This window comes from Triplophysa rosa, linkage group LG18 (assembly GCF_024868665.1).
Source record: "Triplophysa rosa linkage group LG18, Trosa_1v2, whole genome shotgun sequence".
In the NCBI taxonomy this organism is placed as follows: domain Eukaryota; kingdom Metazoa; phylum Chordata; class Actinopteri; order Cypriniformes; family Nemacheilidae; genus Triplophysa; species Triplophysa rosa.
In genome coordinates, this window is record NC_079907.1 from 15,169,107 (window position 1) to 15,191,308 (window position 22,202).

A 22,202-nucleotide genomic window follows, 5' to 3' on the forward strand; every position below is an offset into this window, starting at 1 on the left:
AAGATGCCACATCTAAGGTGCCAGGTTTGGATTGAAACCAAAATCTTGCCTTTGGTATGATATGGTTCTTCAGTACTGACATTAAATTGATTTGTCAATAATTTCATTGATTTCAAAAATGTTTTGTAGTTTACATGTTAACACATTCAGCTTCCTTTTAAGGTAAGAAATGGGTTCAGCAATGTTATGACTTACATAGTGCATATAAAACACCAGACAGTTTTTTGCCAGCGAGTGCACGCATGATATATTCTCCTCATACATCGCAATCAAAACGTACATATTAGGGATGTCACAATACACCAATATTAACAATAACAATGATATAAAAAATATGGTTATCGATATTGTGTTGATCATTCTACACATATGATAACATTGTAAACTATTTTAAAGTTTTGCTCTATACGTCTCAATGCTTAGAAACTCTGCCTCCCTTCACTCATATTTGGAGTATAATTAATTGGCCAAGAAAACAAAACAAATAAAAAATAAATTTGACTGATAGTATTATTTATTTACTTATAAAATAGATGCTGTGCTAATATTGTTATTGTTAATTATTTTTGCCACAATAATCACATAGTGAAACAGCCCTAATACTGTATATACATCCACTGAAAAAATAAGAGACCATTTCAAAATTATTTTCAGTTTTTCTGAATTGACTATTTATAGGTTTGTGTTTATGTAAAATGATAATTTTTATTTAATTCTGTGAACTACTGACAATATTTCTCCCATATTTCTATTTGCATTTATTTGCAGAAAATGAAAACTGGAGAAACCGGTCAAAATAACCGAAAAGATGCTCTGTATTTTTTCAGACCTCAAAAACCGCAAAGAAAACAAGTTCATATTCACTTTTAAGCAATACGACAGTAATATATACATGTACTAGGGCTGGGCGATGCGTTTAATTTTTTAATCGATAATCGACTTTAAAATCATCGCGATATCCGATAACATCGGGTGTGTTTGTGACTTCATGCAACGTTGCGCAGACGATCAATCTGCGGATACGGACCGGGAGGGAATTCGTTCCGGACCCGCCAAGTGCCAAACAAACATGCACGCGCGTGCACTCACTCACACACACACACACGCACGCACGCACGCACACACACACACGCACACACACACACATAGATTTGCGCAGCTATCTTTATGAGCCCGTTACCCTAACCCTAACCATCAGAACTACATGCCTGACCCTAACCCTTACCCTAAACCTAACCTAAACCTAATTATAACCTAAACCCTAAAACCAAGTCATCACCCTCAAACAGCCCTTTAAAGGGGTCTCTGGAAGTGAGGACCTCACAAATATAGATGTACAAGTACACGCACGCACGCACGCACGCACGCACGCACGCACGCACGCACGCACAGTGAGAGCACACATTTAAGATAAAGGAGAGAGAAGCACAGGTCAAATATAACAGACTATAAATTCCTGTATGCAATATTAATTAAGTAAAACTTTAAAATTCTAAAGCAGCCCCCCGGCCAGGCAAATAGTGCAAAAAAACAGTATGCAAACGGTGGCGAGGAACCCAAAACTCTAATCAAGAAAAAAAACCTCAAGAGAACCCAGGCCCAACCAGGGGATTCCAGTTCCCCTCTGGCAAAAGCTGCTTCCTCTGCACAAGCTCGACAGTGCTTGCACAACAAGGCTAAATAAAAATAAATAAACTTACTACTTACTAATAAGGTAAATAATAGTTTTAAAATAAAATTAATAATCTAATAGCATTTGAAATTTTGTGGTGAAGACGTGTCAAGTGACTGCGTCCTTCTTTATCCAGCTCTATCATCTCAGCTCTTGTCAGGTCGCCGCTTTCCATTCTCTGCTCTACCATCAGGTCTGGCCATGAACTGCATCCTGCTCACTGTGGTAACCTTGGAACAATGAGACAAGACTGGCTGAGAGTAGAGTACTGTTCTGCACTCTTTGATGCAACAAGTACATCAGTTGTGTTTTTAGTTCCAGTTGATCTAACTAATGCAGCCTAAACCCTCAGGATTTATATTATGGAAGTGTAGTGTATGCAAGATTAAAAAGATGCGTCTTTAGTCTAGATTTAAACTGACAGAGTGTGTCTGCCTCCCGGACAGTGCAGGGAAGACTATTCCAAAGTATCGATATCGTGTTACTGACTGCCTGGGCATATGAACATGAACGTTCATGCTAAAACCTACATCGCATGATAATGTTATAACGCGTATTTTCCATTATTATCAATTATCGTCTGGTATCTGTCTGTTAATCGACATTGGGATATTTGCAAGACATCGTCAATATATGATAACATCGTCACATCGCCCAGCCATAAACAGGTACTTAGGAAAAGTTCCCCAAAAAATGATGTGATAACCTGGATTATTATCACAGTGTTGATGTGTCTTGTCATGCTGTCAGTCTTTCACATTGGTGTTGGATGACTTTATGTTACTTCTGAGGTTTGATTTTGTTGAAATTCAACAGACATTGGACTGGAATGGCCACAATACATCTAGAAATGCTGATCAAATGAAAATTTGGAAAGGTCTTTTAACTTTTTTCCACGGCTGTATGTACTAGGGATGTAAAAATATCAAAATCTCACTGTACGATAATATCTCGGTATAACACCCACGGTACAGTATTTATTGCTATATTTAAAATGACAAATGATGACTTGGAAACGTGCCATAAGCATCCTTTTTCTTTAACCTCTAAGCAACAGTTATGATTAGAGGATATAGTATGAGATGGGTCAAATGACCTAAAAATCCCTTTTATAAAATTAAATAATTGCACCAGATCGACCTTAACAAAGGTAACATCTTTTATTTTCTATAACATTTTCTATGTTAGGCCCGGAAGACCGTTTCAAACAGTCATGTGACCACGATAATATTGAAACAATTTTGCTATTGCGATAACACGATATCGATAATATTGTTACATCCCTAGTATGTACCCTTACAAAAAATGCTAATACGCCCTTTTCACAATGACGTCACTTAACTTCCACCTTTTTGCAAAGCAGTGTATCATAACATCCGTCTTGCAACAAACAAGAAGAAGAAGAAGAAGAACTTCCGTTTTGCCGTCGCGCTGGAATTTAACAACAGTTAGAAAAAAAACTGACAAAACACGTATTCAAGTACTTATCCTAGCACCTTCACTAACACAAAAAGAAAACAAAACACTTACCTTCATAATCAAACAGGTACTGTTCAACGAAGAATTTGTATCCTTTCTCTAGCTTTGATCTTGTCGTTAGCGAAAATTTGTCTGCAAGACGTTGTACATCATCTAGACGTATTTGTGGCAGATGTGCAAGCCACTTGGTAAACTCCATTCTGAGGCGCTAGCGGAAGTAACTTCTTCTTCTTCTTGAGTTTTACTGGCGGTTGGCAAATCAGCTTATAGGTGCATTACCACCACCTTATGAACTGGAGTGTTAGCGGAAGTAATGATACACTGCTTCGCGGCAGAACGGAAGATACGTGACATCATGTGAAAAGGGCGTATTGTTGAGCATTCCATCTGGATTCGATTAATAAACTGTTTTGTTCTGTAAATTTTTATAATGTTAAAAAGAATCATTTTAATTTTAGTAAATGTTTATACAAATAAACAACTCCTACTGGTAAACAACTGTTACACTTCACTATAAACTGCCGAAATGTGTTAAACACCATCATACAGCATCATCTGGGTCAAGCACCAAAGTTTGCGAAATAATCATAACACCATGAATCTTTGGTTTAAATGCACTTTTTAAGTGACACCGAACAGATAGCAAAAAGTAGATAGCTGACAGGAAATGATGAGCAGAAGAAAGAGAAGGACGTCAGGAAATGACACAGGTGGGACTCAAACCCACATCTCCCAACACAGCCACAGCTAACGTGTCACAAGCACATGTCCAAACCTCTAGACCACAGCTGTAACAGTTCAACAAAAAAACTAATGTTGTGCCCCCGTGTGGTTCAGAATTTGTCAAATTGCATTTTTACGCCATTTATTAAATCAGCAGGATCTCAAAGATCACAAAGCCAGACGCAGCCAAATCCGAAGCATATAATTAAAGGGGAGACCAAACGAATCATTTACTTCTCACTTGTTTTTCTTTGGCTAGGAATGTAAATATTGAGTTCATCCCATCCACAGCTATTTTCCCACTGGATAAATGTGAATGTGAGCCAAGAGAAAGAGGGGAGGACTGGGAATAAAAAGGCATGTGGGTTTATAAATGAGACACTTACTTGACTCTGCATCTTGCTCTGCTGTTTGAGTCGAAGGTTTTCAGGTGTGTCGGCCACAATGGTGAAGGATGTTTTGGGGTAGTGTCTAAAAACACACAGACATCATTTTTAATGATTTTACACACATACAAAACGAGGCGGCACATGTAATAAAACCAAGGTATTACTATGTTTGCTTGTTTTTAGGACCATTGGTCATACTATAGATTTTTAAACATGTAGCACTAGCAATTTCATGTTTGTACATTTAGTTTCAATTGACAAATCAAAAATGACTCAAACAATTCCACTATATAAAACAAATAGCAGTTGAGGGACCTGTAATAACATTTTGCTCATGATAGAATAGCCGAACACCACCTCCCTTCCTAAACTAATTCTACCATGTCACTCTATTCTTCTTTGTGAAAGATGACATAATGGGACACATATGAATACAAATACGTTCAAAAAATAAACAAACACTCCAAACAAAAGAAACACAAATTTATGAGCTATTAACTAGAAACTCCCATCCTGATCCAGAGATCTTTTCCAATACAGCATGTTAGGACACTGGTATAATCTCAATTTCAATTGTGTTTTATTTAAGGGATATTTCACCGAAAAATGAATTTTCTGTCACCATTTACTCACCTTCAAGTTGTTCTAAAACTGTATAAAAATCGTATTATTCTGTTGAACACAAAATATATTTTGAAGAATATGGGAAACTAAACAGTTCTGGGCACCATTGACTACCATAGTAGTTTTTTCCCTACTATGGAGGTCAATAGTGCCACAGAACTGTACAAATCTATCAATACAAACATTCTTCTAAATATCCCTTTTTGTGTTAAACAGAACAAATCATTTTATACAGTTTTAGAACAACTTGAAGGTGAGTAAATGGTGACAGAATTTTCATTTCAAGTCTCAGATGTTTCTCCTATAATAGCTTAAGTGAAATACAAATGAGACACTTTGTGAAATACATGAAGAGTATGAAGCCATAATATTAATGTACACTACGTAGCTAAAATATTCAGGCTTTGAGTAAATTTACAGATAAATATTCATGTCTGTTCATGTTGAAAACTTGTATATCTCACTGTTATTTATAATATTTCTGGGTCTTTTTTTCAGTAAAAATATCTGAGATGCAGAACACTTGTGCAAAAGTTTCCATTCGCTCTCTATTTAAAGCTGCAATCTGAATTTTGTTTAGTGCAAGATGCAAAACGTCAGCTTCCGTTAAGCAACAAGCAAATATATCACCCGTGGAGAAAGTCAGGTGTTAGATATCAAACATGTCATTAGACCGTGTCAGATTAAAAACCCCCCTGGTGTGTTTATCCAGGTCTCATCTCAGTGGTAAGGGTGGGACAGACAGTTGCTGTATTGAGTAACATTCTTTCTGGAAGAAGGATGTCAGATCTTAGTCAAGCCTTGCATTCAGCTGAAAAGCTATTAGGTCACAGGAGTATACGAAGAGGCGTGATGCGCTATAAAAATGCCATTTAATGCTTATCATTAGTTCACCAGAGGGTAAACTGTTAGGAAAACCTGTTTTTATGTAAAGTTCTTTTAAATTTGGCAAAACTGCCTACAAAGCAAACAAACCACACCTCCTTTTTAAGGAAATGTATGCATGCATAATGGTTTCATCCAACAAAAAAAAATCATTAGTACAGAAAGACTGGGTGATAAAGCTAACATTAACATTGTTAATGTTAGTTCATGTCAATACAGTTATTCATGTTAGTTCATGGTGCATTAACTAATGTTTTACGTTTGTTTTTAAAACATGTATTAATAAATGCTGAAACTAAGATGAATTAATTTTAATAAATGCTGTATAAGTATTGTTCATTGTTAGTTCATGTTAGCTAATGCATTAACTAATTGTTAACAAATAGCACCGTATTGTTAAGAGTTACCAAATATTGTTTAGCTATTTGCTGAAATTCTTGTTACATATTAAAATATTTCAAACATATTTCTATTGTACATTAAAAAAATTCCACATTTTACTTTAGTTTCACTAAATGAACAGTAGGAAGAATGTCATTTGATCATTTTTTGTTTCACATGCACCAATGAAAAAATACATAAAAACAAACAGCCATATTCACCCGATTCAGTTTGAGTTGATTCTTACATTTTACACATTTACATGACAAATGGGACAAAAGAATCTCCCACATAGTGATGGCACAAACAAATCACTGAATCAGAGTTTTGAATTGATTCATGCAAGTGAACAGTATGAACTGATTCAAGGAAATGACTCACATTTACAAACTTGAACTCTATTTTTACCGAAAACTCTTTAATATTAGAAATGTCTTTGTCTAACAATGCATCCATAACCACAAAACAGTAAGGGAATGTAAAATGAATCTAATGATGTCATCAGTAGTCCAGCATATTCATATGTTGCCATTTCTGTTTATCATGTTTCCATAAATAAGCAAACTAAAAATGTACACATTCAAACAAGAAGCCTGCCATAAATTGCAAGGCAGAACAAAATTGTATTCACAAACCACAACGAAAAGATGATCACATTTTCCAAGAACAGTTTCAGTGTAAACTTCCTCTAGTGAGCAACAGTACAAGGGCACAACGTGTGAGTATAATAAATTCACCAGAACATCATACGGTTAAGGAAGAACAGCGACTGCTAGAATGATGTTGAAACACGTTATCTTTGTCTTTTCACCTTAATGTTACATTGCGAAGACAAATCCCAAAATGGATCAGTTGAAAATGAGGTCAGATTGAACCTCATAGCCTTTTCTAAATAAAGCCCCACGTATTGCAGTGTGACAGAGCCTTCCTCTGACACTTTAAAACTCATTTTTGGGGAAAGGTGCACGATGAGTCACAGGTGAAGGGGACTATATAAAGAAGAGACCTTTGAACCACCTTCTTAACCAAAGCTTACCTGCAAAACACTGGTGTTGTTGCCATGACGCATGAAACAATGCGCCTGACTTTGATACACAAACAAAAAGTGTTTGTTTTATGTGTTGCCATCAAAGCAGAACATGCGTCCACAAAGAGACCCGTCCAAAAAGTCCCATGGCTGAAAATGTTGGGGAAGAATATTGAATACAGGTCTCTGGCACTTCCGTATGAAAGTAAAATTTTGACACCGGGCTAAACACGACACAGTATAAAGAACTTGTTTGTACATTCCTAGTCTGCCCAGGAACTCTGGCTTCCCAAAATAAACAAGAACTCATCCTGCAAGACACCTCCTCAAAATGAAACAAGGGTGAAGCAGAACTTTAAATATTTGTCATGGGAGAAGTGACGTGTTTCAAAACATCAACATTACACTAAAAGTGCAAAGTATTATAAATTCCTCAAAACTCCTTTCATACCATCTTACACAAATCTTTTATGATTTTTGATTTTTAAGTGTACTATCCCTTTAAAGACACAGTTGTTCCAAACCTGTATGAATGTATTTGTTCTGATAAAACAAGAAAGATATTTGGAAGAATGCTTGTAAACAAACAGTTATTGGTCACGATTGACTCCCATAGTAGGGAAATTTGCTTTATAAAATGTATTTGTTGTTGAGCATAAAAGAAGATACTTTGAAGAATGCAGGAAAGAAAATCGTTCTTGGGCACTATTGACTACCATTGTCATTTTTCCTACTATTGTAGTCAATGGTGGCCAAGAACTTTTTGGTTACGAGCATTCCTTCAAATATCTTTCTATGTTCATCAGAACAAAGTAATTTACACAGATTTGTAACAACTTGAGGGTGAGTAAATGATGACAGAATTGATATTTTTAGGTGTACTGTCCCTTTAAGAAATAGTGGAACATCATGAAAGATGTTAAGACAGCATGAGAAAACAACAATACTTACTGGCTGCAGTAGGGTTTCTTGTCAAAGCCTTTGTAGTTCTTCATATTCAGAGTCATTTTGCAGACCTCGCAGCTGAAACATCCTTTGTGCCAATACTGTCAAAAAAAGAAACAAAAACAGCAAAGAAAAATGAATTGCTGAAATGCTGAGAAGGCTGGAAACATCATAACAAACAAACATATTACAGATTGTCTATAAGCTTCCCACCAACAACAAGAATCCACTTGTTTGTGGTCATGTAGCCTTGTAGTTAAGGATCAGGTAACCGAAAGGTCACGGGTTCAAACAAGCTCTAAGTATTGTGCCCTTATGAAAGGCATTTAACCCCAACAGCTTCAGGGGGACTTTCCATGCGACCTAAGAAGGTTACATTATGTATTGTTGCTTAACACAATTTGACCTATCCCTTTTGTGTGGCTAATAATACTCTATTCCTCTGTTTTAACAATGCCTGAATGGCTTACCTCCCTGTGATAACCTTTGACCTTCACGTTTGCTTATTTATACAATTGGCAAACATTCAGATCTTTCTGGATTCACTGCATTTTTCTACGTTTTTAAGACGTCCTACAGTACAACTGGCATTTGGAAGTTGTTTAGGACAACAAAGTTCCTTGACACAAGAACAATTTATTTGTACAATGTAATACACAGGAAGCAGAGTAGAATCTTGTTCTTTATGTCATTTCTGAAATGTGACAAACGTACAAGAAACATGATTATGACAAACCAGCATGTGAAGTACTTCACAGCTTCCCAGAATCCAGGACACTGCAGACAGAGGAAGTATAGAGAAACACAAGACTGCCTCATCTGCAAAGTTCGACAAAGCACCTCAGAGATGTTTTACGCTCACACTGAGATGGCGTTGTTGGCTATTCAGTCACTAAGACCCCATGTCTCATCAACAGCGGGAAAGTCATGCATAAGTGACTTTGACTCGGCTGGTCATTAAGCAATCTGCTTCCTCATTTTTTTGATATTGTGTATTGCGATCCTTATTTGGAACTGGCACAAAATTGTTCTGGATAGTACTGATGAGTCTACAAAAGTCAGAGTCTACAAATCATTCTTTACATACTGTAAAAAGGCCTTAGGGAGCTGTTAAGAACCAACATTATTTTATTCCTTAGCGGTGTAATGATCCACTCACGACTGAAACAATACACATTCATGGGTTTACGATATTTTAAAGTAAATTTAAAAAATGAAACCGAAAGTGAAATAACAAAACAATAGTTGTTCAAAACAATAACAATTTTTAATACATTTTGTTGTGTGTAAAACGTGTTATTGAAATGTCAAAATACATGGTTTACCTGAACCTTCGGTATTAATACAATAATTCGGTAAATTAATACAACTGAATAAGTTTGTCACTGAGAAAATAAAATGGATAATAAAATATTTAAGTCGCTGGTCATGTGTTGGCTTGGCAAATCAACCAAAAATGTCAGTTCTTTAATACATATTGTATTTTTTCTAGGGCTGTCAAACGATTAATCGCGATTAATCGCATCCAGAATAAAAGTCTGTGTTTACATAATGTATGTCTGTGTACTGTGCATATTAATTTAGTACTTATAAACACATACATGTACACAACATGTACATATTTAGAAAATGCTTCCATGTATTTATTGATATTTGCCAATAATTTAAATTATATGTAAATGTTTATGAATATTAAAATTATATATTTTTCTTAAATAAATGCGTATGTTTTTATAAATACAAAATTAAAATGCACAGTACATAGACATACATTATGTTAACACAAACTGTTATTCTGGATGTGATTAATCGTGATTAATCGTTTGACAGCCCTAATTTTTTCCATTGATATATCCTCATACCCATAATATTTCTAAATAGTTTGTTTCGGATTATACTGATACTTTTTGGCCATTTTGGTACCTCACAAACAGTGTTGGCAACTTTTTTCAATTAAAAGTAGCTACAACTGGTCGCTAAATGATGTCATACAGGTGAATCCACTGCTCTATATAAATATACCGGTATATCAGTGGGCGAATCTCGGAATCTGCGGTTTGTCCAAGACGGTGCAAAAATTGTCTCTAGATGAATGTAAAAAGTCTCAAAAGCATCAAAAGGCAACACTGCTCACAAACATGACTTTTAAAATACGAGTCTCAAATAAGACCTATGGAAATGTCTAATCAGTATCAGATGGACATTGCAATGTGGATGAAATTTGTGATGACAACATGGGAACATTCCAGCAGCTGAGAGAAGATTGGAACAATTTCTGCTGTTACTGAGTCACTGAACACTTCTGTTACATCCATAAAGCCTTTCTTTAGGTAGACAACATTAATCACTTTAACTAGTATCTATTATGTTATCAAGTCAAGACATGATGTTCATTTACAGCACACAAGCGTTCTAACAACGTGTTTCTTTAAGCAACAGAAAATCTCAAACTAACCACTATAACCTTTATAGAAATATCATGAACCAAACATGTAGGTAGCATCCGGAAAGGATGTGCAATCATTAACCACAGTTTATTAAAAATAGCTATAAGCTTAAAAAATGGTAACGACAAGCGAACAGGTAACAGTATAAGAATACTGTTAATGTGTCTGTGGCAAAAGCCTATAAATGACACATTGTAACACGATCATTAATCTGTCATATTACACCTCTACAAAGATTTCAACATTTCAAGTCACAGATGGTTTACCACAATTTTATTACGACTTCTTAGCAATTTAATTACGAAATTTATAAACAGCCAAGTTTCTCACTCTCTCTCTCACACATAATATTAAAATTATGGGGAATTAAACCAGTCCCAACAGGCCCTTAAAGGAGTCATATGGCGCGAACACATGTTTTTCTGTGTCTTTGGTGTGTTATAAGTTGCTGATGCGTGTATTAGACATGTAAAATTGCAAAAATTAAAGTGTCGGAACAAAAGATGCATTTTATCTAAAAGCGAATGCTCACCCAGACCTGCCTGAAACGCCTCGTGTAACCACACCCCCACAAATCTGCGTCAGTTCGTGGTATGATTTGACTAAGACCGCCCAAATGTATACGCAAGTAAGATGGGCGTACCTGTCAGTACAATTGCTTTGGAACCTGATGTTCCAAATATGGTAAGAGGCATTACATTTCCGCCACACGCTTGCAGTATTCGACCAATCACTACGCACTGGTTAACTGGCCAATCATAGCACACCTCGCTTTTCAGAGCCATGAGCTTTGTAAAAAATCTGCTCGTTTCAGAGAGGCGGGGCAAAGAGGAGATACAAACATGCACGGTATGTGGAAAATACAGCGTTTTTTAACCTTAAATCGTGTATACACATTGCATTACATCTAAAACAAATGATAATATTCGTTTTAGCCGTGTCATATCTCCCCTTTAAGAGGCACTAACCGCTACAGAAAAACGTCCACGCCCACATTTTTCTTAAACATTTAATATAAATGATAGCGATCAATCGGAATCTCCTCCATGTGTTAAACGTCACGTTCAGTACAAAATAAATGACTGTTGAATTCCTGCACTTTTTACAATCGAGCTCAAATAAATAATACCTTATCGCATAAGACACAGAGGAGGTAAGTTTGTATCGCTGTTTAAACTGTGTCTGCTACAGAATGTTAAAAAGTGAAGGCAACTCAAGTTCAGTGAGGAAAATGCTTTAAACTGTTAACTCTGTACAAACGCTACGAAAATTAAATAAATTAAATAATTAAATACAAAGGATGTATTGTCTCTATGCAATAGCTGCATTACGGAAGTAGGTGTTCAAAGAACAATATGAGCATTTTACTGAAATTGTGCAATTTAGGGTTGATTCATGACTTACTAACAGTCTCACATGAACTAAACTATTCAGCGTGTCACAGTACCAAACGAAAACATAATGCAAATGTAATGCAAACTAACGTTATACCTGATTTTAAAGAGACATCACTCACCTTGTCCAAACAGTTTACTTTTTCCGTAGGGTACACAATCTTGTTACATCTGCTACACTGAGGATTCATGTTGCTTAGCTTGCCTTTGATCTACCTGAGAAGGTCAAAAAGACGTGAAACAAAAAAACCGGTGGTAAAATACAAGAAAAGAGATGTTGTCCCCTGAGCTGTCACCGCCAACTAAAAGCTCGTATGTATTGGGTGCGTTCTTCAACCACGCCTCACCAGCGCGTGTGATGTAGCGAGTCGGAGGCGCGCTTCAGTGGGTTTGCGCACTGTGACTCCGCCCACCTCCCACGGGTCCGGGCACAGATGGGCGGAGCCACATGTGTTACAAACCACTGAAGATGCGTTTAATAAGACCATATATGTACAACGCTGGGCTGGAGAAGACGTTCTGTTTCATCACTATAAATAGGTAATAAGCACAAGTATACTCGAACAGTTAAGGCACACGTTTCATCAGCTCTTACAGACTACGTTTGGAAAATAGAGGAACTTGGAAAATAATAACGCAATACATAATCAATTTGTGACTATTTGTGTTTGAATAAGGACACAAAGTGCTTAAACACACGAAGAGTCGTGTGTGTGTGTGTGTGTGTGTGTGTGTTCAGATGGGATGTGACTGCTCCCTAGAGACACTTTCTGAAATAACAGTAACGTTACATCAGAAAAGACTCGGATAATAAACGAGTTTATTAATCTCGGGAAGTTTTCTGTGTATAAATATTTTATAACACACTTAAAGTAATGTTAAATTATGTCTAATTATTCAAAATTATTATTTACATTTTTCTAAAATAAAAAGTAAACGAAATGAAGGATGAATTGTCAGGCTGAAAGCTGTTAGGGGGTATAGCTCAGTGGTAGAGCATTTGACTGCAGATCAAGAGGTCCCCGGTTCAAATCCGGGTGCCCCCTCTTTTGGTTTTATTTTAACGGATTTCTTTTGTCTCAAGTATTGCTCATGTATATGTCGCCCTAAAAAACAGTTAATTCTGCGCTGTATTCCTTATTTCGTATTTTAAAGGGTTGTACGCTGTTTTAACTGTAATTAACAACAGCAGGATGCGACAACGGCCTGCAGGTGCCGCTGTTATCCGCCAAACAGTGAATCCTCCCTACTCTTCACTCTACACAATTTCTGTGTTTGTATGTGCTAATTTAATTAATCATTTGGTAACATAATGAGCAGGACATCGACATAATGTTCTAATCAAAGAAATCACTACACACATTTCTCAAAACATCTCATTTTATTTTTATTGTACTATTAGCATACTGTACGTTTAAAATGTAACACTGAAATGGCATTAAACGCATTAGAAATCCACTAACTTTGTTTTGGATTTGGTCACATGTTTGAAATTTTAGATTGTTTGTATAGAGCTCAGCAGGAAAACACTATTTACATACACAAATGCAACAAATGGCATAGCTTTATGTTTTACTTCAGAAGACAGTCTGAAACAATTTCTATGATAATGCTTTTGATTGCCTCGAAAATCAAAAAGAAACATTTAAACATTTGCTTTTTTAAAATCTGTCTTGTGCGTTCCATCAATATATTCTCAAATGTTTATGTGCAAATCAGTTTCATAATTCAACAACAGGGCAAAACGTAAAAAAAAAGGTCTGTGGTACAACTAATACTAGAGTAAGCTAATTCAATTAAAGTGCTGTTAAGTCCATGTGGCTAACTGAGTATTATGCATCACCAAACACAGCTCATTATAAATCACAAAATATCTTTTTCAAAATGAAAAATCTATAAAGATATGCTGTACAATAACTGCAATACGTTTGGATAACACACATCCCTTTCTCAGAATTAGGGAGTGGAGATAGCAGATTTGCTGGTCACAATCACCATGTCTTACAATTACAACCTCCTTCCTCATAAACAAACAGGATAGAATGCAAGTTGTGGGGAGACAGAGAAGAAAAAATCCTGCATCTGTGATAACTTTTCATTGAACCTTTGTGTCTTTGTTCCTAAAAACAATCCTCAAACATAACGCCTTAAAACTGAAGAACTTTCTTCTGTCTGTCTGTCCCGCCTCAGCACTGCTCCGCCTCAATGAAGCCCTCTTTCTCATAACCCCCAAGTTCAACCTCAGCGTAGCTAGAATGGCATCCCTGATTCCGGAACTTCATGGAGGGCCAATAGTTATTGGTGCGGCGCTGTGAATGAAAGGTTCCACAAAAACGTACGTTAAGAGAACTTTTAACATGTATTACATTCTGTGCTGGTTCATTTCTTGAGGCAAAATGTTGAATTTTCCCTCTTTATAAATCGCTTTGCCTAAGAGCATCTGCTTAATGAATAAATGTAAATGTTCATTCTATAAAATGGCTGCCATTTGTGACGCTTCATCTTATATTTTGTGATTTTTGCCAGGAATGTCCACCCTGTTAGCAGAATTTTGTATAACAAATAATTAAACTAATAATTGAAATCTGTAAAAATATCAGCATTTCTAAGAAGCGCCTCATAGTTTCACAAACTAGTACCGTGTTTTTTGTGTTTGTGTTCAATGTGTTTATTAACTCTTTCACAAATTTCAAAAATTTCAAAAACAACAACCATTTGTTAAAAAAAGAAATTATATATACATACTCATAAAAAACAGCTAGGAAAGTACAGACTTCCATTTTAGCATTTTAGCTCAGATAATGAATATACTACTTATCAGTGAAAAGCAAAAGAGCATTATGTTTATAACCCCAGGGTCCAAATAATTTTTAAATGGCTCCCATACTTTATGAAAGAAGTCCGTCTTAGAGTGAATTATACATGTAAGGTATTCCAGCGGTATCAGTTCCATTAACACTTTTTCCATCCTTTGAGAGAGGGAGGTTTATCACTGATCCACTGCAACAGAATATTCTATCGTGCTGCGAAAGTCATAATATTGAACTGTTTTCTGTTGACCACAGAGCACATTATCATTAGACATGCCTAGTAACAGTGTCAGGGGGTCCATTTCCAGGTTGCATTTCACAGAGTATGTTATTCCAATAATTCTGTATCAGGACCTTCATCTGTAAAACTGTCAACCCTGTAACCGTCAACCATGTTATATTTTGGAAACACATTTTTTAAACACAAATTAAAGTGTATTAATTTAGCTTGATGGCACCAATTTATCAACTTTACTGTTTGCAAACATGTCATTTGTCTGACACAATGCTGAAATCTGTGCTCACCTGCATGAGGTAGAATGGAGGAGCAATAGTTGGATGTGTGTTAATGTAGTAGACAGCCAACAGAGTCAGAAACACCAGCAGAACCAGAGCTGCCACTACACCTGCGATTATTGCTGTGTGTTCTGGTGCCTCATCCTCACCTAAAGGGTCTGTTTGAAAGTGCAAGAGAATGTGATGCAATGAGTTGATGAAGTTAAACAGACATGCAAAGTGGTTATGTTCAGTAAAAAAAGGTTTTCCAGTTCATAGAGCAAGTGTTGCATAATGCAGATCTTTAATTGAACACTGTGCACAAAAGACAGACAATTCAGCCAAAGTCGGCAAAACCCTAAGCACAAAGTGTATATTCATATAACATAACAACTTAAATTTGGCAAAACATGCAAAACTGTTTGCTTGACATTCAAATGAAACTTCTAAATTGTCACTACTTGTCAAAGCCCATTATAGGCCCACATGGAATCTGCAGATTGCTTTGCATTTTATGTGCCGATGTTCTGTGGAAATTCTGCAGAATGAATTTGATCATAATGTGTTAAACTGACCTGAGCATACTACCAATATACAAACAACTGAAATACAATCAAATTAGCCAAAATATCACATAAGCAGGCACACAAAGAGTGATTTTAAGGGTGAAGATTTCCGTGGGGTCCCACTTATCATTAACGATTATCAGCCAAGACTGCAAGAAGCACAAAGCCATTAACCGACTCACCATCGCCATGGTGGTGAAAGAGCTGTTTGGTGTCATCTGTGGAGGAAAGAGACTGTTGTTGTACAGAGCGATGGCAAACGCCAGACCAGCATCACACACAAGAGTATTTAAGCATAAGCGCACATGCAAAACGCATTCACAACACATAAAAGTAAGCTGAGGACATGCAAAATGTGACTGAACTAGCTGTAAGGTATGAAAGTTCATGCAGAAAAACAGTCTTGGAAATACAACGGGTATAGAAAACTATAAAAATTAGACCAATTTTCAGTGAGACATTCAAGCAAACTAAATTAAGTCAAAACATATTTGGATAAAACTAATGGTTTGCAGTGACACCCTGTGTGCATCAACAAATACTGTAGTTATGAGTATGAGGAGCTTAATGGTCAGTTCTGATGTGTCATGGGGGCTCGTCCGGGTTTAACAGATACTCACCCTCAGTCACAGGGCTGGCAGGTTGGGCTGCAGGGGAGAGAGTGGCCGGCGGAGGTGAAGAACTAAAAGGACTGATTGAACTGCCTAGTCCTCCCTGAGCGTAATCTTCACATGTTCCTTTTGCCTTCAACAAACAACATCTCAAATTATGCAAATTAAGTTTTAGTGAGTAAAACAGCCGTGTATACAATGATAATGGCATATTTGCTACAATGTCAAAAAGGGCTAACATATGTTGTGGCTTTTAGTAGGGTACCAAAGGCTCCTTTAATCTTATTTTCCTGTAAACCACCAAATGGCACAAAAAATGCTGTAGCACGTTCCAAAACATGCACTTTTCCCCCTACATGTGGATATTCAGCTGGTCTTTGACAAGATCACGGGCAACAGTGCAAAATTGATTTGATCTAGTATTTCATGTTTTTCAAAATGTTTTAGATTTTTGTTGTAATGATTTTCAGTTTTGTTCAAGTTAATTAAAGCAATGATTTTTCAATAACAGAAGAATATGTAAAAGTATGATATTTGGGGTAAAAAGCACCTCTGTTGTTGGGGCAAAAGGCACACTAAATTAACATTTAATAATAATTATAAACAGCTTGCTGACGTTTTCATTTGTTGATATGACATGGTTGGATTCAGATGGTAAATTTCATATATTAAGTTGGTTTTCCACCTTCCACCAGAGATAATCACCATATTTATAATGAAACCATATATTTCCATATACCTTATATATTTAAAATATTATATTAATTATATAGTATCATAAAATATCATTGATTGTTACTACTGTAAATCTATATTAAATTATTATGAGATCTACAATGTTTTCAAAATCTTCACTTTTTAAAAAAAAGTTTTTTCTGTTTTTTATTTATTGTGATATTAACATATTTTAATGACAGTATATTTATTGAACAAAAATGAATTATTTTATTTATGGAAATAAACAAAGAATAGTGCAAACTTTGCTAAAGTGATTGTTTTGAGCAAGTATTTACCTAAACATTATTAAAACCATATTATTTTATCTAAAGTATCAATACTGTGTGGCAAGCCCCCCTCCCCCCACCACCTCATACACTAATACGATTTTTAAACAAAATTAACCATTTATGATTTATTTTCGCATAAAATCTGTTGCTCCATAAGCGTTTAATACAAACATATATATTTTTTCTGCAATCATACATTATGGGTGTACTGAAAAGCATTTTATTTCTTAAGGTGTGCCTTCAGCCCCGTTGTAATGTATGTTGGCTTTAAACTAAAGCCAAGTGCATGAGAGTGTACAGCTTTTTCAGGGTTGTATAATAATTTTTCATATCCATGCTATCGAATCCATAAGACCATCTGCCACAATGCTATAGCGAATAACAAATCATGATTTTTCTAGTCCTGTGATCTCAAATCGTTGGCCTGTTGATTTTACCTCAACATTTTATCTCTGTGGAAAGTTTTTTACCCCACGTTTATTTTATTTTGGACAGAAGTAATATATTTGCGCATATCTGGTGATTGATTCTCCATACCTCCTCAGAGCAACTGTAATCCAGCCATTCCTGCCTGTATCTGTCTATTCCATCTGAACACCTGAGAGATTGAACACATACACACACACAGACAGCTGTCAGACAGGGACAAATGACCTATAATACTGATATTCTGTAGAGCGGACACTCAGTTTGGCTACCTTTGTAGAGTATTGCACCACCCGCAGCCTGATGTTAGGTTGGACTGGAGACAGTGTTCGCAGGTGGTGTGCTGGAGGCAGGCTAGAGACAGATATGCCAGCATAAAACAGGATATAACGTCTAATGGCGCAAATCTTCATCTATAAGTAGTCAAATTCATGAATATTAGGTTTCGAGATGAGCAATTTTGTGAGAGAAACACAGCCAGCCATTGGTTTACTCACTGGGTAAAGGGCTGAACTCGAATGCTGAGCTATTGACGATCTTTGTTGTGTCGATTTCCACCCGATGGTATTCATAGATAGTCCTTCTTCTAGCATCTGTTGATAAAATGCCGATAAATTGTTGGTCAAGATAATAACTGTGTAAATGTATCTAGGGCTGTCACGATTATGAAATTTGACTGATGATTAATTGTCTAATAAATCGTTGCGATTATGACGATTAATTGTCTGTTTTAGGGCTTTGACGAATATGATGATTAATTGTCTGTTTTTGAGCTTTGACATTTAATTCTCATACATTTTTGATTCAGTGATTGAAACGACCATATTGTTCTGAATACAAGACTATGTTTTTTTCTTGGAAATACATCGGAAAAATTTGGGTCATCATATATTTAAGGTTTAGGCCAGTGGTCACCAACCCTGCTCCTGGAGATCGACTGTCCTGCAGACTGCAGCTCCAACCCCGCTTCAGCACACCTGTCTGTAATTATCCAGCAAACCTGAACACCTTGATTAGATAGATCAGGTGTGTTTGATTGGGGTTAGAGCTGATCTTCAGGATGGTCGATCTCCAGGAGCAGGGTTGGTGACCACTGGTTTAGGCTTTTACCTGTCAATAATACAATCACCAAATACTTGTAAATTAAGTAAATTGATCAGGTGTGAATTGAAGCCACCATTAAAATACTATCAGTCATAGAAAATCTTCTAGTCTGTTTTTTTCTCACTTGCAAGACTACAATAAAATTTTACTTGTGTGTTAATGAAATTTTGGTAGACTGGTTTTCATACTGAGATTTGCTTAAATAATATTAAATTGTACTGCAGGTAATTTGTATATGTTATAGTTTTTTTTGTAAGTGATTGTGTTGTAGTGGTACATTTTACAAGTATTACCATGCTTTAGTAACAATATATACACTAAAATATGCAATATGCAGATGCATTACAGCTCCAGCTCCAGCTAGTGTCTTCTATAGAGATGTGCAATAATTGCAATGATCTGAAACCATCGCGATGAGACGATTATTTAATAATCGTGACAGCCCTAAATGTATCCATTTAAACCGCTAAGAACAGTTCACCTAAGAATCAAAATATACCCTCTAATACACTTCAGATTTGGAATTGTTCCTTTAATACTGTACTGACCTGGAGACTGTGGAGAAGACAGAAGAGCCATAAAAGCATCAGACAGTCCAACTTTCACTGGGTGCTCAGTGGAGTTGATTTTCTCCACGGGCAAAGGAACCTGGAAAGTCAAAGGAAGGAATTTGGATACTATTAAACTGATGTTTGCTTTCCTTTGTAAATCTGAGATTAAATACTCACGGTTTGCACAAAATTGATTTCACTTAACTTTGATGACAACTTTGAAGCATTTTCGAAGTAATGCTTTCATCATTTTGCAACATTTGGCTCCATAAGAAACTTGTGTATTTAATTTATTTTACTTAAGCTGAGCCAAAGAAAACAGATGAAGTCCACTCACGTCTTTGTAGCCAAAGACAATGGTCCCATTACGTCGAAGAACAGCCTGGAATGTAAAAGCTCCCTCCGACTCTCGATCCTTCAGCCTCACTTTGTCCCACTGCACCACAAATATATCACCTATCAAACCAAAAGATAAGAGATTAATTGTTGGCATCCCAATTCACAATTTTCTACTACACTCATACTATATAATGACAGGAAAGTACACGTTTGCATTCACAGAAGATTGAGAACTCCTGTTTGTGTTTGTAGAAAAATAATCATTTATGTTTAATTTAACCAAATTGATCATCACTCAACATTTAGGTTCATACATTTTAAAAACTGATTTGATAAAAAGCCATAGCACAAGTAGGTATTAATGAGAATGCGTGCATGTATATGGAGGACTAAACCTGCAAAAATTATAAATAAATAAATGTATAAATAAATAAATATATAAACGAATAAATGTAATAATATGAAAATAAATAAAGGAATGAATGGTTTGATAAAACAAAATAATTCGTTTTAGCTATTATTGATCTTAGCTTTAACTTTTCTTTTCATTTTTTAAATTGATTTATTATTTTTTGTGTCCATTTTTTAATTATTTATTATTATTATTATTATATATTTTTTATTTTTAGATTATTTTATTTATCATTTCCTTTTATTTTTACATTTATTTATTTATACGTTTATTTATTTTTATATTTATTTATTATCGCATGTATTTATTTCCACTTTTATTTATTTATTCTTGAATTTATTCTTACTTTTCTGTGTCTTGTATGATAATTAGATGGGTTGGTCTTGCCTACTATTGGTTCAGCGTAGATTGAAGCGTTTGATCGATTACTCTTGACTTGTTTTGGACTAACGTCACGTCACTCACTGATCGTTTGCTTCGTGTATAACGTTAAGTAACTATGGCGGGCGCACAATTAGCTAGAGAGTTACAGCATTTAGCCAATGAAGTCGATAACCATGCATCAAATGACTATGTGTCATTCAGATTAGATGCATTTATTGATGATTTATTACAGATTGACGGCGAGATAAATGACAAAGTTCTCCCTCGGTTGTTAGCCTCTTTGCAGCACATTCAAAGTCTGTGCGAGTCAGAGGGTGCTATGGTGGCGTTACAGTTCAACTGGTGAAAATCATAAAGCACAAAATGTAATAAGGTTTAACTACACAGATGAGCTTGTAAACCGAAGTCGCAAGCTAACGCTTTGTCAAAGTGATAGTTATAAGCAGCCTTTCGGTTAGAAAAAGCGTAAAGATTTAATGTAACATGATGTAACATAATGTAAATGAATTGAGACATAGTGAACTTAAGTCACAAGTTAACACGGTAGTAATGAGCATCGTTCTTTCACTACAGGGGCCATCAAATGGAAACCATTCCTTCTAAAAAGACGTGGTTACTAAACGGTACTCGTAAACTACATTCCATAAGAGATAAATAACACAGAGGTCACAAGTTAAAACGGGCATATTCCCTTGATTCATCCAGCTGCATATTGTTGTGTGACATCTTGATATTATTGCAAAGATCCGCAGCAGCTAGCATTGCGAAATAGCTTAGTGTGATTGTTACCGTAGTGACACGCTGCCTCGCTTTATTGTATGGGTACGAATCCCGTGTCAAATCGCTTTATTTATTTTTTCACCTCGCTTCAGCCGTTACGGGCGATCATACCAATAATTTGCAATCTTAACAAGAATGTCAAAATCATGTAACAAGAAAGTCTGTGTTTATTAGACATCTTAATATCAAGTCGTCTTGTGCTTTCAGAATCGACGAATCTGCTGAGGTCGTTCATGCACCTCTTTGGCAGAGGACCTGTAACCGGAACTTGGTCACCACCTTAGCACCCCCTGACTCGCACAGATTTTGAAGAACTTTGTCATTTATCTCGCCGTCAATCTGTAATAAATCCTCAATAAATGCATCTAATCTGAATGACACATAGTCATTTGATGCATGGTTATCGACTTCATTGGCTAAATGCTGTAACTCTCTAGCTAATTGTGCGCACGCCATAGTTACTTAACGTTATACACGAAGCAAACGATCAGTGAGTGACGTGACGTTAGTCCAAAACAAGTCAAGAGTAATCGATCAAACGCTTCAATCTACGCTGAACCAATAGTAGGCAAGACCAACCCATCTAATTATCATACAAGACACAGAAAAGTAAGAATAAATACAAGAATAAATAAATAAAAGTGGAAATAAATACATGCGATAATAAATAAATATAAAAATAAATAAACGTATAAATAAATAAATGTAAAAATAAAAGGAAATGATAAATAAAATAATCTAAAAATAAAAA

General features: G+C 35.8%; 2 protein-coding genes and 1 non-coding gene across 4 annotated transcripts in view; 1 reads left to right on the plus strand and 2 right to left on the minus strand.

Moving 5' to 3' along the window:
• LOC130569162 (LIM and SH3 domain protein 1-like) overlaps positions 1-12,330 on the minus strand; it is an 18,138-nt gene extending 5,808 nt beyond the window's left edge. The window contains exons 1-3 of the mRNA XM_057358601.1: positions 12,089-12,330; positions 8,132-8,226; positions 4,261-4,345 (exon numbers count right to left, since the gene is read on the minus strand). Coding sequence (XP_057214584.1) covers positions 4,261-4,345; positions 8,132-8,226; positions 12,089-12,157 — 249 coding nt within the window. The 5' untranslated portion in view covers positions 12,158-12,330. The remainder of the gene's footprint in view (positions 1-4,260; positions 4,346-8,131; positions 8,227-12,088) is intronic.
• Positions 12,331-12,940: 610 nt separating this feature from the next.
• Positions 12,941-13,012, plus strand: trnac-gca (transfer RNA cysteine (anticodon GCA)). Its single transcript has one exon. It is a non-coding gene; the product is annotated as a tRNA-Cys (tRNA).
• A 324-nt stretch (positions 13,013-13,336) lies between these two features.
• plxdc1 (plexin domain containing 1) overlaps positions 13,337-22,202 on the minus strand; it is a 35,198-nt gene continuing 26,332 nt past the window's right edge. Inside the window, exons 6-14 of one of the 2 annotated variants that reach the window (XM_057358913.1) lie at positions 19,874-19,992; positions 19,534-19,633; positions 18,379-18,474; positions 18,154-18,235; positions 17,993-18,053; positions 16,458-16,581; positions 16,020-16,055; positions 15,302-15,450; positions 13,337-14,275 (exon numbers count right to left, since the gene is read on the minus strand). In XM_057358913.1, coding sequence (XP_057214896.1) covers positions 14,153-14,275; positions 15,302-15,450; positions 16,020-16,055; positions 16,458-16,581; positions 17,993-18,053; positions 18,154-18,235; positions 18,379-18,474; positions 19,534-19,633; positions 19,874-19,992 — 890 coding nt within the window. In that variant the 3' untranslated portion in view covers positions 13,337-14,152. The remainder of the gene's footprint in view (positions 14,276-15,301; positions 15,451-16,019; positions 16,056-16,457; positions 16,582-17,992; positions 18,054-18,153; positions 18,236-18,378; positions 18,475-19,533; positions 19,634-19,873; positions 19,993-22,202) is intronic. The other variant, XM_057358914.1, reaches the window with a different exon arrangement.